A 17,179-nucleotide genomic window follows, 5' to 3' on the forward strand; every position below is an offset into this window, starting at 1 on the left:
GCTGAGTGAGATTCTTAATAATGAAACAGGGTTCCCAGTCCCAACTTCATCAAATAAGAGGAAAGTCTTTTGCACTTAAGCACTGTAGAAAATCCCTGGTGAGTAGCCAGCTAATTATAAAAAGCATCTGGTCTTCATAGATGCCTTATGTTCTACACCTGGTTGCCTAACAGAAGAGTTGACTCTGCTGAGTCAACAACTGATCCCTAGCAAGAGTATAAAATGTGTAAGTAGAGATAAGCTTTTAATCGTCAGGGATTTGCAGTTCAGGGACCTCTTGAGTCAGAAATGTGGTGTCTTTGGAGTTGAGTGGCATTGACATGTGTTTATGGTATTAATTTATTTGGTTTCTTTGGAATCTGAATAACATATGTAATGTCCTGTAACAGGGAATGCTACTGTTCAACTATGTCTGAATAAGTAACCCTGAATAAGTATTGTTCTATTGGATCAGCCACCTAAATGTTCTCTCTTCATTTTCTTTAAAATACTTAATATATAGGGATGCTGTCATACTTCCCTCAGTTATTTTATCTCCCTATAGTTGTTCCCCTGTATGGAAGCCTGGCTTTTTGATCACCTCTACTACCACTCAGTTTTGTGCTCTGTAGAATTCTGCCCTGTGCATTGCCCAGGACTCCTCCTCTTTGCCTGTTACACGGCTGTATTTTATCTCACTGAATATCAGGAAATACCAGGAAAAGATCTAAGTCCTCAGAAAGTTTCTGGTTTTTAGTTAGGATCAGGCATACATTGGCAGATGGGTCAGGTGTCAACAGAGTTTATTTTGAAACCATTCCTTCCATATGCAAGAGTAATGAAGATAGTAATTTCTCCCTCTTGTAAAAACGCCTACTGGAAAGAGAGAAGACTTAGTTCTAGGCTTTCTTCAGCTTAAAGCCTCTTCTCTCTCAGAAGACTTCATAATTTTGCAAATCAACCTTCACACCTCTTGCTGAATTTGGAAATACTGTTGCAAAAAACCTACAATTCCTTAGACACAAAGAATAAGCAAGAAAGAACACATTTTCTAACAGCTGGGCAGTTTTGATAGGGAAAGAATTCCTTGTGTTTTAGTCCTTTCTTTAGCTGTGGCAGAATTTGCTTAGAGTTAGTTGTGATTGTCAAAACATTTCCAAGATAGGATAGGTTATGTAGACTGTTTATAGACATCTGTGTCTATATGTAGGTAGAAATTAAAGCCACTTATAGTCAAAGGCTTTGAATTCTATCAAGCTACTATGTTGTTATGGAACAGAATTGAAAATATACTGTTTGTCTGAATTTCTCTAAATACCTGTCTCCCTGCCTCAGTTGTTTAAATTTTTACGTTGCTTTCAATCTTGATTAAGCTGTCAAAATCAAAAAATCCCAGATACAACCTTTTTGATAGTGTTAATTTTCAGTATAGCATATTAAGTTTCATGGGAACATAGCATCTTGGACATGAATGATACTCTGAAGAATCAGAAGAGATGTTTAAGGATGAGGTGCATGTGTCATGGTCATCTTGAATTCTGTTGAAAAGAAAAAAGTTTAATTTGCCATTTAGTAGTATACATATATAAATATATGACATACACATCCAGTGTACTTTCTTGAAAGCATTAATGTTTACCTATTCAGTCAAGTTTTTTTCTTTATTATAGTGCTAGTACCATTTGTATTTTGCCTTTTGATTTTTAACGTTTTCTGATAGAACAGTAATCATATTTTTTTCTTCAAGTTTCAGGAAGAATCTTTGGTGGATGACTCACTGCTTCAAGATGATGATGAAGAAGAAGAGGAGAATGAATCTCGTTCATGGAGAAGATGATTCAACTGATCAACGACAATGCTAGAACTGCACCTGTGTTGCATTAGTATTACCTAATGTACTTCTGCATCTTTGTATTAAAAGGGGTTTTGTGATGAAGTTGGATTCAGATATAGATTAAAAAGCAGCTGGTCGGTTATACATTTTGAGAGATTGATGTTTGAGTTACATTTCAGTAAATGATTGCTAAAGACATCATACTAGGAACATATGCAATGTTTTTATTACATAGTTCTACAGAAAGTTACAGAATTCTTTGGGTTCTTTGTAATTTACTGAATTGGTCAAACACAAATGACCAAAAGTTGTTATAACATAGATAATTTTTGTTCTATTCCAGATACGGAATGAAAATTTGCATTTAAAATCTTTGTGAATGTTTTCAGAAATGAATAGATAACAGTACTAAACCGAAGTCTCTAAAGTTATGTATTCATAATATTGCATAGTAGTATGCTTAGGCTTTACTATGTACTAGCCTTTTGTTGGATTTGTGTACGTATTTTACCTATGGGTTTTAATGATAAAGTGTATGACTGCTTTGCATATAAGTCCTTATGACTTTAAGATGTTAAAAAAATAAAGAAATGGAATGGTCTTAAAAAAAAAAAAGAAAAAGAAAAAAAAGCAATAACCAAAAAAGCTAAGGCAATGGTCCTTCATGATAAAAAAAAAAAAAAAAAAAAAAAAAAAAAAAAAAAAGAGAAAAGACCATTCCAAATGGCAACCCCCACCCCCATGTTCACAAAAGGAGCTTGAATCACTATCACTTACACTTAAATAATACTGAGTATATAAAACCAATCTCAATCGTGTTTTATCTGCATTAACACATGGTGTACTCTGCGTAAAAACTTCTGGATGTTCTGAATTTTAAGTAATGCAAGTCAAATCTTAAAAAGAATAATACTCCAACTATGAGGAATTTTTTTATATCTCTGCACTGTGCAACTCTAGAAGAAAGTTTGATACCACAAAAATAACATGCAGTACTGAAATATAATTTAGAAAAATATGTGAGGAGAATCTGAATACTTCGTATTATTCTAAAAACTTGAGTACACAACTAATGCATTTTTTTTATATTCCTGTGTTTCTATGATTACATTTTTTCATTTCAAAAGTAACACTTTAAAAATCCTAAGTTTACACTATAGCACATATTCACCGTTCAAAAATACAGGAAATGTTAGTGTACTCCACAGAAAATCTTCATTGGCTCTTTCTAGCAGGTCTTTCTGGTATGTGAGGTCTGAAGTTGCTTTTTAGGAAGGGGAACTGCCTACCCCTTTGCAGTAAAGGACCTCTTAGAGAGACTTGTTTTTGTTTCCATTTAGTGGCATTTTGCTGGACTGGTTTCAAAAGGAAACCTATTTGTTAAATATTAAAGTCTCGGGGTTTATTTTTGTTATGAAGGGAGTGGGTGGGGTGGTGTTTTGATTTAGTATTTTCTTTCCCCCCTGTTAATCCATTAATGAGCGCATCATAAAACCACTGTTTTATTTATCAAGTAGATGGATATGAGCCTGTACCGACATTCATTTAAGTGTTGGATTCAATGATCCTTGTGGGTCACTTCCAACTTGGAATATTCTGTGATTTTTGTGATAGTGCTTCAGTTAATAGTGTGTTTTCTGTAGTCCATGTTTTGTCTTTTTCTGGAAAGGGGGAGAACTGGTATTAGTCATGTCCCTGTCCTTTTTTTTTTCAATTCCAAGGTAGGAATGGAAGAAAGTAGAAGTAGTAGCATTTTAGAGAGAAGAGCCCCAGCTGTAGAATTTTTGTTTGTGCTTTTCAGTCATTTGAATGGATTTTAAGAACTGGATCCTGGTTTGGGGTTTTTTTTGTTGTGCTTTTGATTTGGTTTGGTTTTCCCCTCTGTCCTGATGTGTATGCATATCTTGTTGCAAAAAACATGCACTTAAATTTTTGTACAGTCCTAGTTTCACATTGAAATGTCACAATTGACTGCCATGCTTGTTACACTAGTTCTAAATTTTGCCATAAGGAATTGTATTTGGGAAATTGATTTCCTTTTACACTGAATTTCAGGCAAAATAAAATATTTTAAGAATCTTTCTATCCAGTGCTCTGAATGAGCTGTTCTAATTCACTGAATTAAGAACAAGCTTTCCTACTTGCTTAATTAATTTAGTACACTTGAAGGGTGCCAAATTAACAGTCCATGAGGTGGAGATTTTCTGTGTTGTCTTACAGAATAGGTACAGCACAGGAAGACACTGTCCATATTCCATAAAGTGTTTGTGTGGAATGCTTTGCTGCTCAAACCTGCCTTTTTACTGCAGTCACTCAGCACAAGCTAAGGCAACTACAGGTGTGGTTTTTTACATTGAAGCTTCTTACAAATCATCTGAAATTGATGTATCATATAATTTTGAAAAATTGTGTTCCAAGTTTGCCAGCTTGTTTTGACTTCAGCCTGATAATGCATCCATCCAAGATTCATTTCATTGAAAATTTGCACCCTGCACTACTGGTAAGGGAGGAAACCTTTAAAAATTCTTTTTATCACCTTCCTTCTGCAAACTTCCTACTGGTCTGTATTTTTTTCCTGCTGTTACCTTGTGACATTCTGAAAAACCCCTGGATCAGAATGGCTTGGTATATTCTCACTTTAAAACCAACCCCAGTCAAAACCAATCTGTAGTTGTATGTCATTCGACATAAGGAACCTGTCCCAGTTGCAGTCTGTACAGATTCTATACAGATTCCTGTAATTCTAAAATGATTTTTATCATGTGATTTCTTGTTGGCTTGCTCTGTCTTCCATGTCTAGCTCTGCTCTCCTCTCCATCATTTTGCTACTACCTTAGCCAACACTTGTCACTTCAGTCAGATCCTTATTAATATAGCTTACAATGAAATTTTTTGTCACCTGGAGCTGCATCCTTATTTCAATCAACAAACCAAACATCCTGCTTGGCTTGGTTTTCTTCAATATAGCTTTTCAAAATTTCCATGGAATAAAAAGTAACATTTAAGAAGGTATTTTATTTTCCACATGAATGCTATAGGGCTGGAGTAAAATGTGAGCTGACATGCAGTTCAGTGGCAATATTGTTTAAAACTACATTTGGTTGAACTTCAAAACATTTAAAGAATCAGTAATTCAGACTATATTACAAACTCTGCAAAACAGTAAGTTAACAAGAATATCTCTTTGAAGCAACACTTAGGGCCAGTACTATTCATATTTTTCCTTTTCTTAAGACCAGTCATGCACTACACTTGTACAAATGCACTAAGTAATATTAAAAGGGTAGAGACCTTCAATGAAACACTTCAATTTACTCTAATTCAACTTGGATTTTTTTACATTCCAACTAGTGAAGATATAGTCAGATTTAATCCTGTGTTACTTACCTTTTATTGCAACTAGGATGGGAAGTTACAATGAAAACATTAGAGCAACTGGAGCAAATAACTGAAGTTTGAGGGCTTTCTGGGAAAACAAATGAAATTTGAAAAAAATTTATTGTTCTTCATCATGCTGCTCTGACTGGAGCTGTATCTTACTGTGTTGATGGGTTTATAGCACTTGGTTACTTTCAAACAAACCTTTTAAGTCAGACAAAGTTCTTGATCAAGATAAAAGAAAGAGCTTCATCTTTCTCAGATGAGCCAATATAGATTTAAATTTTTCCTTAGGGAAGATGAACCTTTAGTTTTTGTGGACTCAGTGTAAAGAGGTCAGTGTAGACTTTTATAAATGCACTAGTGTGCTTGTTACATAGGTACCTAAATACTGTAGTCTTATAAAATAATTAATTTTTATTTAAATATGCCTCTGCATGTTTTATTCTGAACTGTGTTTTAACTCTGAGGACATCAAAAATACTTGCAACAAAAATAGACTTTGGTGATTTCAATCTTTATTTGAATTATCTTAAAATCTAATGAGAACTCTAATGAGAAGAATTTCAAGAACATACCACCTAAACTACCCATACCATCTATTTTTCCTAAAATCCCCCTGTATGTGTTCATGTTAAAACTTATCTGAATTACTGTACTTGGTTCTTGGTTTGAGTGAAGATTAACATTTTTTTCTTCTTCTTACAGTAAGCTTGTAATCCTGAGACCAGTTGATGTCTTTGAAAATCATCTCATCTGACGCTGTGGTATATTGTAGTAATTTTTATATTATAGCTCTAATTCTTAAATTCCAAGATTCTTCCTGTTCTGTTAGCAGAACAGACTAAATGAGTTTCTCACTTGTCTCTGACAAAGACTGGAATACCATATTTAGCAAATCTGTCTGGTCTAGTTAATGAACTGGATTTTAGTATTTCCCTATAAGCAAATGGAAGAAAAAAGTTTGGGACATACATGCTTCAGAAACCATTTTTCTGGAAAACACCTGCAGTTGCATGAAACCTGTTTGTTTCATTTTGACCTCTAGGATACAGAGAGGGTAAAATAGCCTTTTTGCTCTTTTTACACTATTATTTTTCTGCATTGCAGATGCACATAAACTTTTTGGTAGTAATTTGATGGGTAAAAATTTTCTTAAAAAAACCCCACTAGCTTCTCAAAACTGTTTTTGTGATGGTCTGCAGCCAGACCAGTTATGTCCCAGCTCTAAGGCATATGAACTCTAACTAATAATTTGATCTCTGGGGAAATGACAAAAGTTTTTTTGGTTTTTAAGGTTATAATTTATTCTTTGTCTTGCACAAAATTATGTGCAATACATTTGAGCCAAAGATTAAAAAAATGACCTCACAAAAATGTGTGTTGATCTATACATGTAAAAATCTATGCTCTCTTCCTGAAGTCAGGTGCACATATAGTGTAGCTGAGATCTACTAAAGGTTTTACTTTAGAGTAAACTAAAGTTTTTATAGTTTTTTATAGTTTTATAGTTTCCCAGTTCTGCAGAGCTCTGCTGCATAAAAGCCAAGAGAAGTGCCCTTTCCATTAAAGTACCTTGTTTTAACATGAAGAAATGTTCTTCCTCTCATTTTCAAACTGTCCTTTCTCTGCTTAAAAAAAAAACAAACAAACCACAACCAAAAGCACTTCTGATTTCATATGTGGTTTTTATTTATTTTTTTTTTTATTTTAACTCGAGATAAAGCCTTGTACTTTCTCTTTCGGCTGCTAGAGGGCACTATGGCTACACAAGTGAAACAAAAGCTGGGAAGTGCTCCCATTTTAACACTTCAGTGATATTTTTCCTGTTTCAGTTCTCATGCTAATATTTGCATTTCTTGCAAAAACCTGTATACATCTTTACTATGTCAGCAGAAATTCTATTTGTGTGAACTGAAACAAAGTATCTCTCTGGATTTAGGTACCAATGATAAAACATGACTCCAGGTGTTTAAATCTGAATAAAACAGAAGAATGTTTCTGTGTTGCAAGAGAAGCCTTTTCTGCTCTGGGAGTTGAATTAGGTTTGATAGATTACACTTGAACTTACAGAAAACTTGGGTAGCTTCATCCTATTTGTCAAAGGTTTTTGTAAGAATTAATCTTTTAAACATGCGTTTGTGCTCTGGAATACGGAAAGCTAAAACTGATTGCGGAAAAGTGGAGGTGGACAGAAATGGCACACAACACTGGGTTTTCATACAAACTCCAAAATAAATTACCAGAATAACACAATTTGAATAAATTTCACTGCTGTAGCTGACTATATTTGCTTTATGGTAGACTCATCTTAAATACCTCAGTTACTACTGTAGCTCCACCAACTGGTGCACTGTAATTAAATGAAACAATTTTTCAGCTATGATGTGGAATACTTGCTCATCCTTGTACACCCATTCACTGTCTCACACTACCTTGCCTGGGTGCACCAGGAAGCTGCTGGTAGGCCATGCACTGAACACTGAGTGTGCAGTGGAGCACTTGGAACTCTTGAGAGTGCAGTGCCCGTGCACATGAATCATACATAGGTCAACACCATGCAGGACATGTATGTGACTCATTCTGTGTTTTCTATTTCCTTTCAGTCATTAGTGCAATGTCAAAAACTACTGAGGCACCAGATTTTGTTACACTCCTTACTCATAATATCAGTTATGTGGAGATTATCTTATGTTCTCCTTTTTTCTTGAAGGGGGCTGCTGGATCAGCACCTGTGGATAAACATCACAAAATGCTGCAAGTCTTCCAAGGAGTCAGTATCTTCGAATTCACCTAAAGATGGAAACCTTACTTACCAGAAGTGACTGTGAGAAGAATTCTGGTTGTAAAAATTACTTGGTTTTATTTATCATAATTATTTCTTTTCATTCAGATCTGATAATTATTAACATTTATCCACTGCTGCTCTCAGAGATGTATTGTTTAAAGTGATACATCCCCCATGTGATCTTTCTACCCATTAAATAGGAAATCAGAGAGTATTTTAATACAGTTTTTAATTATATTTTTCTGTCTACTTTCTCTGTGGTAATACTTTACCTTAGAAAACAGAGAGGAGTGTTTGGATACTATTTACTTATTTGCACAGTTCTACAATCTTCAACTTCTTCATTGGTGCTGTTTTCAAAACTCTCCTATTGGTTGTACCATCCTGCATGTATTAGGCAAAAAAATAAGGTTAAGTAGAATTCAAATTTTTATCAAGAACACGAAAATTGAAATATCCAGTAAGCAGCAAGTGAGCAGGTTAAGAAAACTTTCCTATAGCATAGAATTTTAGATAGATGTTCAGAAAGGTGAACTTTCTATACCTGAGTAATTGAAATCTTGACCATCTTTCAAATAAGTTCTTACAAAGGCAAATGTTACCTACTCATACTTGAAAACTTTCCTTCCATGCATTGTTCTAGTAATGAAATGCACCTGGATATGGAATCATAACATAACATGCTTATGTACTTGAAGACATATTAAATGGGTTAATCTTTCCATAGAGAGATTAAAAATCTGATTTTTCTGTTACATCCAAGAGTACACATTCAGTATCTGTGGGGTAATCTGTCTACTTTTAAAATACTAAGTCAGTAATTGGTGAACGTTTGTTTCCACTATTCAGACACTTGGACTCTGGTGGTCCTACAAGCACTTCTGTTGGATTTTTGTTTGTTTCTTTGTTGGTTTTGCTGGGGTTTTTGTTTGTTTGTTCATTTTTTGTTATTTGGTTTAGTTTTGGGTGTGGGGGCTTGTTTTTTTTTGGGGGGGTGGGCAGTGAGGGGGGTGGTGGTAGTGGTTTTGTTTGGGGTTTTTTTTCCAGTGGTAAAATTTCATCAGTTGCTTTGCAAAACAACCTTTTCTTGTTTAGGATTTGGAATTCTTTGTTCCCAGAAGCAACATCTTGTGTATTACGTATTCAGAGGTATTAATGTGATATAGCCAAATTTATCTGTGATAGTATTACTGAAAAATGTGAGATGAAAGAGCAAAAAGCAATAGCTGTAGCCTTGTGGTGGAAGCAAAATGTTGGTCAGCAGACTTACTGCCTGACCTGAATTACAAAGTTTTCTACTAGAAGTAATATAAGGATATTGGCAGTACAGCAGAACAATATAGAGCAGTTTTTGCTGTCAATATAATAATGACAAATAATATAATCAATGTAAGAAAAAATTAAGGAATGTAAGTCATATTACACCTTGTTAAGTTTCAATAGGTTAGTTCTCTCTGTATGTGCCATTTTATATTTGTGAATTCCCATAATATTATTTGCATGTCATCACTTAAGTTCTAATATCTTGAATATTAAAATAATTTAAAATATATTTATTTCTTCAGTTTCTGTGTTGAACTGTCTTCAAATATCCTTTCAAGTGAATTTAAAGTAAGTACTATTTCTTTTCCATCCTTGTTTTCTGTAATCCTTTCTCTAGTAAAAATACTGAGGTCTTTGCTCTTTACTGGCTCTTCTCTGCAAATCTGTTATGTATTGATTTTTTGAAGACAGCTTACCAGGAAAACAGAGATTAAGTTACAGAAATTGGAATCTGAAATAACTAAAAGATTAACCAGGAGAATTCAGTATGCTACCATTTTTAAGATGGCGGTATATCATGCTACAATACTATCTGTAGATAAGCTTTTGTTAAACTTTAAAAGTAATTTGAGTAGGTAATTACTAGTGTGTTACTAGTCTAAGGCAAGATTGATGGCACCTTGATTGGCTGTAGCAGTTACTAAAGTTCACATTTTATGACCTCCTTAAAAATATTAATTTAGAAGCTTATGAATTGCTCTCTGGAGTCACCCTGAACTAACAAATACTGAGCTAGTTTTTAGCATTTGAATCTTCCTGTGAAATAATTTCTGCCCACTGTTGAATTTTATAGTGTTTTTCAAGAATTCATTTTCTAGATAAAGTGGTATTAACTCTTTGATGGCCAGGATTAAGTTGTGGAAAATGTTCTCATAAATAGTCGTGTTCTGTGACAGCATCAGAGAGGACCCTGACTGGTCACTCCTGCCATCCTCTGTACTCGACACAGCAGGTATTTGAGTGATAATGTAGTAATTGAGGAACTGGGCTATGCTTTAAAAATGGGACAGTACAAATGAACTACCTTCCTAATCTACCAGATGACTGAAAAGTTGTTACTGGTGGGGGATGCTGCGATGGGAGTGAGGAGGTGAGATCAGTAGACCTTTTTATCCCATGATTCTGTTTCAAGCCATGCTACATTCACTGATAAAACCCACACCACAGTGCTCTTCTTGGTTATGTATGTTTGGCTTCAACTCTTAGTTTGTCTCTTCTCTTCCTCTTATTTAGAGGAGCCCAGACAAAACATTTTATTAAAACCTTTAGTGAGCAGAATGTGGAAGCTGAAGTGCTTCCACAGATCAAGAGAGCAGTTGAGAGCAGAAGCCTTGCAGTTTGCACTGGACTCAGGACAAGCACAGAACCTACTTCACGTGCTTCAGCCGTGACTCACTAAATTGAAAGCTGCAGGCCCTGCATTTGAGCTGCCTCTCTGGACCCATTTGTTTTCTTAATAACCTTACAAACAGGGACTTTGCTGTAGGAGTTACGACTCATTTTGGCATATCCCTCAGTGATTCTGATGATGGGAAGGCAGTCTCAGATCAGTCAAGGATCATCTCCAAAAGAGGTGTGAGAACCCTTGAAATATTTTTGTCTGACTTTTAGGACCTTTATTTAGCTTATTGTGAGTATGGTAGCTTTGTGTCAAAGGCTGAGTGACACAGCCTGTCATATGCTAGTGCAGTGCTAATGCAGCAGCAGCAGGGTTTCCTCCTCTACTCACCATTGTGCAGCAGAGCCACTGTGCTTGCACTTGCACTTCCTAGGAGAACTCAGCTTTGCCAGCTGGATGAAACAGCCCTGAGGCTAGGTTGGAGCAGGAAGAGATCATTTTCTTTAATGGATCTATGTAGAAAAGCTAAACCATTGGCAAGGAACAAAGGCAATTCAGACAGCATTTAGGGACCTTAGTTGGGGAACCCAGCAGGTGGGAAGAAAACAGAGTAAGCATAGGGATGTAGGGATGCACTGTAGGACTTGAAATTAGGTTAGTTGGTAGAAAGGCTGGCTTTGTTTAAATTTGTTGGATGTTGGTGAAATAAACTACCAGTATTAAAATTCTAGAAGGAGGTGCTGAGGCAGATGGAAGCTGAGGTTTCAAGTTCTTGGCCAAGCAATTGTTTATGTACAGGTTTCCTTTCCTGCAATCTACCCTATCTGTGGGTAGCCTAGTTTGTTGCAGACAAGCCATGCTGTAAAAGATTCAGGAAATTCTGCTAAATCCAGAGAACAGGGCCAGGAAATACTCATTCCATCTAGTTCTTTCACAGAGGCTTCCGTCTGGACCTTTAGAGTATCCTCCAAGATATCTCAAAGTAAAGAGAAGCCTCACTTTAGTGGTTACCTTTTCATGGCTTAGTGATTGCAGAATTTAGTGTTCCTTGTTATGAGTCCCTGTGGAGCAGGTTGTATTAACAGTCAGTTACTCTTTCAAAAGACTACTATTCCAATCAGTAGGTGTTTTTGTGTTCAATCCAAATTAGGTAGGATAACATCAACAAGTCAGGTAATGGAACTTCCCTGGTTTTTAAACTGTTTAACCTGTTGCTTGAGTGAACAAATTAGGAAGCAGTTACATGAGCAACTATCATCATATCAGATGGGAAAATGCATGTTGTTTAGTTACTGTCATGGAAGGAGGGAATCCTCTTTAATTATCATGGCTGCAGAGTAAGGTAGAAAGATGAAAGGTACTGGTCTAAACTCGCGGTTACATTAACAGGAGCTTGTGTCAATTAAAACCTTCAAAGTGGACACTTTGCAGTGCAAAGAATTTCAGTGCCTAACTCCTTTCTCTTTCCAGCTGCTCAGTTAATGGTTTTGTCATGACCATCTTTCTCTGAACTGTTTGGTTACTGTTCTGAACCTTAAAAGTGTTAGGAGCCATCCCTGGTACTGTTTTGTGTGAGAGAAGTTGTGTATGCTTTGATGTCTGCTTTCTAAAATCAGATAGTCAGAACCATTCAAAATTAAAATATTTATGTGAAAGGAAAGGTAGACTGTAATCTTTGGTCTTTACTGGAGTCCAAAAATCACAGTGAAAAGTAATTATCTACTTTTATCTCCATGGATCCACATGCAACTCTCATAAAATATTCCCAAATACCATATATACTGTTTGCAAAAATACACATTTGCTTTTGAAGATCTCAGCATTTTGTTTGTTTTCCTCCAAATGTCTGAACAAAGAATGAATAGTCTTCTCTAACTGCTCTGTTTAGTATTGTTTAGTGGTTATGGGAACAATGTGTTAGGAACCCTCTGTATGAATTTTAAATGGTATTTTAGATTGATGTGGATATCCTAGGACCTTCTGAATTTTTCTTCTGCCTCAACAACCAAATCAATGGTGAGAAAAGCCTATGTATGTACTTGCAACACCAACTTCTGCCTGTAGCAACTTGCCTAAAGATCTTGCAAGGTGGTAGACTGTGGTGGCTTCCAAATAACTTCATGTCATGCAGTAATGCTGTGGTTTAGTTGTTGTGTATCCAGCACTATCACATTTCAGCATGTCTTCATAGCTTTTGCTTTTAGTAGAACTCACCAGAGACATAGTTTATTTCAGTGTCTTGTTCCCTGTCAGCATGTTGGTACTCAGCCTCCTGGTCTACATAAATACTAGTAAATTAAATATGGCTGGGACTTTCTCTGACGCTGAGGCCAACTGGCGTGGAGCAAGTTTCACACACACTATTAGGCTTCAAAACAGGACACCCATATACACATTCTCTGTGGAAATGGTCTGTCTTGGGATAGTTGATCTGAGGTGTTATGGCCTAACAGTATAATAGTGTGGAATGCACAACAGGGTTCCAGTACCTGTGATGTATGCTGGACCTGTTTGTTTCCCCCGTTCGGATGTCTGAGTTGCCAAGCTTAGTCCAACAGTAGGTGATATGATTTGATTCCACTGGTAGATGAAGGGACCTTAAGGAAAATCTGTTCTTTTCAAAAACAGTTACAATGGTCAACAATGTTGTGCAAGGAATCCATCCTCTCTAGAGGGTGATGTCACTAACTGAAAGAGGGAATGGGTACTAAAAAAATAAAAGTCCTAGTACTTTAGCTAATGGACAAATAAATGACAATTGACAATTAAAATTTTGTAGACCATAGTAATTAATGGATTTAATGAAAGATGTAAAATACGTGGTGGTCTTGAGATACAGAGTTAGATGAAATGTTATTAAAGAAAATTAATGGTAGTCTCCAAGCTGCAATTCAAATAGATTATTTTATTTAAACTTTCCTGTAATTGGTAAGGTTTGGAGGTCTCTTGAACAATCTCTGAGTATTAAAACAGTCTTGAAGATTAACCTAACAATAATGCAGTGGTGTAGTCAAAGAGGCAAGCTGTGATACTTTCCTGGCGCACCTTCCTCTAGAATTTCAGTTTCCGATAAACTGGCAGAGGAGGAGCTCTACACATATAATTCATCCCTTAGCCGTTCATGTAAGTATGCTTTTAGCACAATATATCACCTTAAGTATTACACCTTCTGCAGTAGGATAGAATTCTCTGACCTGATAATTTCTGTACATTGTGAAAATATTTTCTGTGTCTATGCATGTATTTCATCAGCTATGCTCTCATCTGCCAAAGCAGACTGAATGATTTAATTGCCTAATCAGCTATCCAAGTCTCCCATGCAAGCACAAAAACATCACAGTGAGTTGTAGAGTTACGAGGTCGGTGTATAAGCAATTATTAGAGATACCTATTAGAGTTTTCCCAAGTTCCTTATTGTAGTGGGCACCAAGCATGCTGGATTTAGCTAGATTATAAGTATGGCTATTTACTAGTAGAAGCTGATGTTTTTCTCTCCTCTATTTTTACAGTTGAGAATAAAGTACAATTTATATTCTGGGCATCATCTTGTGGAAGTTCTAAATCACTTCATGAGGCTTTCAGCCTAGGTTATGTCATTTATCCATCAGCGCTCAGTCCATTTAATCCAGACCTCTCAGCTGTACAGACCTAGCTCCTGTTGTGAGTGATCGGCCTGCTTGAGTGCTCCCAGCTTCTCCTGTCACATCACATTTGCATAAAAGAGGACGGATAACCAAATTTGAGCACACAAATGAAAATGTTAAGCGCTGAACCTGTCACAGTTGTTGTTCAACTAATTGTGAAAAATTTGATTTGCTGGCTTTTCACTGTTTATCATGTGGACCCCCTTCTCAAATTTGCCTTGGCTTCTGCTTCTGTACATGTAGCTTTTAAACTCTCTACACAAGCAGCCCACCCTGGGGATTACTTACCTCTCCTACCAGCTTTTAATGTTGGCTCATCTACTTGACTAAATTAGGCCACCATGGCAAACAAACACATAATTAAAAACCTGGGAAAGACGACTGCAGTTGCACTTCTTAAATTGATTTTGCAGTCTATTACTGGTATATGCCTTTGCATTTTGCCATTTTTATCTTGTCCTTCTGTAAACCCAGAAAATGTCTTTACTTTTGATTGTATATAGGTGGGAGGATATATTATTTCAAAACGAAAGCTAATATTTTTTCCTGAAATGGAAATAGTAAATAAAAACACATTCTTATTTCTGGGTATTTTGTGGCAGCTTATTACAGAGGTGCTGTATTCATTTGAAATTAAGACCCATTTTTGAACTGGCATTGAAAAATCATGGATGAAGTATTGTTCAAATTATTGTGATTTTTCAAAATTCTTTCCAAATGTACCTAGAACTGCTGTTGTATTTATAATTCAAAATACTTTCTCTTTATTTAGTTTTAAAAGCTTCTTATGATTTATACCAAGAGATCACCAATTAAAACAGTTGAATATCATGTTGGGTTTTTTTGTGAGGGGAGAAGAGGTTCAGCCAAACAATTATCTATTAAAAAAAATAGAATCATCTACAAATCCAAATTATACATCTCTTTGGTATTGTCATTGGTTGGTTATACTCTGAATGCCCATTGCTGTCATCATTTAAGGAGGTGGATGATAACATGAGCATAGTGAATATAAATCTACCAAGACCATTGAAGGCTTCTAAAAATAATTTGATAAGAAAAACTGGTATTTAGATGTATAACAAAAATCTTTATTTTTCCAGGAGTTCTAAAATATCAAAATAATTGTTTTCAAATGAAAAAAATTATTCATCAGCAGCTATGGCTGAAATACTGTTGAAAAAAATAAAATTGAAATTATTTTGCTTAAAATCCTTTTAAATTTCATTGTATTGTGTCTGTGAAGGGGTAGAAGTCACTAAAGTGACTTTCATGTCAAGTGAAGTTCTGAAAATAATTGTACTAGTAGGATGTAATCTGTTATCTGTTTTGTAAGCTGATCAAGATGCATCTTAAAACTGTAGGATATTTCTAACTGTTTCTCAGGTAAGTTTTGTACCAAAAAAACCCTAAACCAAACAAAAAACAACCAAGTAACCCTACCCCCTCCAAACCTCCCCCCATGTTTTCTTTTCATTTATGTAATTTGTAGCCTAAACTGACTTTTCATCCAGGTTATATATAGTTAGGTGTCCTTTGTTTTAAATACCTTTTTCCCTTCATGATGTTTACTTCCTTGATCGTCAAAAGCTGTCACGTTGTCACAGCCTTCAGTTCACAAGGCTAAATGAACTGAACTCTTAAAGGCCTTTGACAAAGCCTGATGTATTTAACTGCAGCAATATCAGATTGTAACATTCACAGATCAGTATGTTGGAGAGCACTGTCCTTCTCATTTTTTAGACTGAATTATACTGTAATTAAAAATGTACCTGGAGAAATATCTTGTGTTGTACTCTTGTGTTCCTACATTTGGCTTGTGATAACTATCAGTTTCCTTTTTCTCCTTCACATCATACTGCTTTATCTCCTTCTTTGTTAACAGTTTTTCAAAGTTGACCTCCTTTTCTGCCCTCTTTCTCAAGTTTACCATTGAGTTACACTAAATATATAAATCATATTTGCAAAATAAGGTGTTTGGAATAGAGGGATGCAGATGTTTAGAAGAGACTATTCATAAGCATATCAAGCCCACAGCATCAAACTAAAAAGCAGCAAAATTCAAGAAATTAATTTCAGTTATTTAATAAAAAACTTCATTCTGTACTTGAAAAAATGCAACTATTCTACCAATAGGTTTGACTTTGAAGATCAGTGATGTAGCAACTCCTGGTCTAGAACAAAAAGATTGTTTGCAAATTTCCAGAATGTTGTTACATCTCTTAAGTTACTCTGAGTAACCTTCAACAAGACATTCAAGAGTTAATCTAATATTTCCTCCCAATTTCTCCCAGTTTATTTACAAAATACGTCCCAGTAGCTGAAATATCCTGAGATATCTTTGTGACTAAGGAGGCAGAAGATTTATCTGTGCAAGGAAATACATTGTGTTTTCAAAATCAATTTTCTTCACATAAAGAATAAAAATTTTGTTCCCCTGTTCCTCAACAGCAGGACAAATGTTTATTGGTAAACTGATATCTCATTTTACCATGCAATGATTTGATCTGAAAATCCCATAGATACATTAAAACTGGTAGAACTGAATTAAGTATTTGGGTTTGTATGCCATGTCATAGAAGAAACTTAGCTTATGGATAAGATTAGTTTCTCAGATTTTAACCAGAAAACAATACAAAATAATGTGTTGCTTTTTTTCTGACTTAACTTCTTGAAGCATGAAAATTTTATTGTTAAATCCTAGAATTTTTGTATTCATTTAAAAATAATCCTCATCCCTTGTTTTACCTCTGCCTTTCTCTAAACTTAGGTATGTGTATTGTTATATTTATTCTGAAGTAGTGTGAGAAACAGAGAATAGAAGGCAGCAAATTAAACAGCCTGAAAACAGAATATCAGCTCTGAGGGTGAGTTTTATGGGCAAAATACCTGTG

General features: G+C 35.4%; 1 protein-coding gene and 1 long non-coding RNA gene across 6 annotated transcripts in view; both read left to right on the forward strand.

The window, feature by feature from the left end:
* Nucleotides 1-3,898, forward strand: part of RBM26 (RNA binding motif protein 26) — a 51,764-nt gene extending 47,866 nt beyond the window's left edge. For all 5 annotated transcript variants that reach the window (XM_015625802.3, XM_015625831.3, XM_015625820.3 and 2 more), the window contains one exon: nucleotides 1,727-3,898. In XM_015625802.3, the coding sequence (XP_015481288.1) occupies nucleotides 1,727-1,816 (90 nt within the window). In that variant the 3' untranslated portion in view covers nucleotides 1,817-3,898. The remainder of the gene's footprint in view (nucleotides 1-1,726) is intronic.
* A 5,106-nt stretch (nucleotides 3,899-9,004) lies between these two features.
* Nucleotides 9,005-16,068, forward strand: LOC117244381. The gene is made up of 2 exons (XR_004497334.1): nucleotides 9,005-9,590; nucleotides 14,151-16,068. It is a non-coding gene; the product is annotated as an uncharacterized LOC117244381 (long non-coding RNA).
* The last annotated feature ends 1,111 nt before the right edge of the window (nucleotides 16,069-17,179 follow it).

Source organism: Parus major, chromosome 1 (assembly GCF_001522545.3).
Source record: "Parus major isolate Abel chromosome 1, Parus_major1.1, whole genome shotgun sequence".
In the NCBI taxonomy this organism is placed as follows: domain Eukaryota; kingdom Metazoa; phylum Chordata; class Aves; order Passeriformes; family Paridae; genus Parus; species Parus major.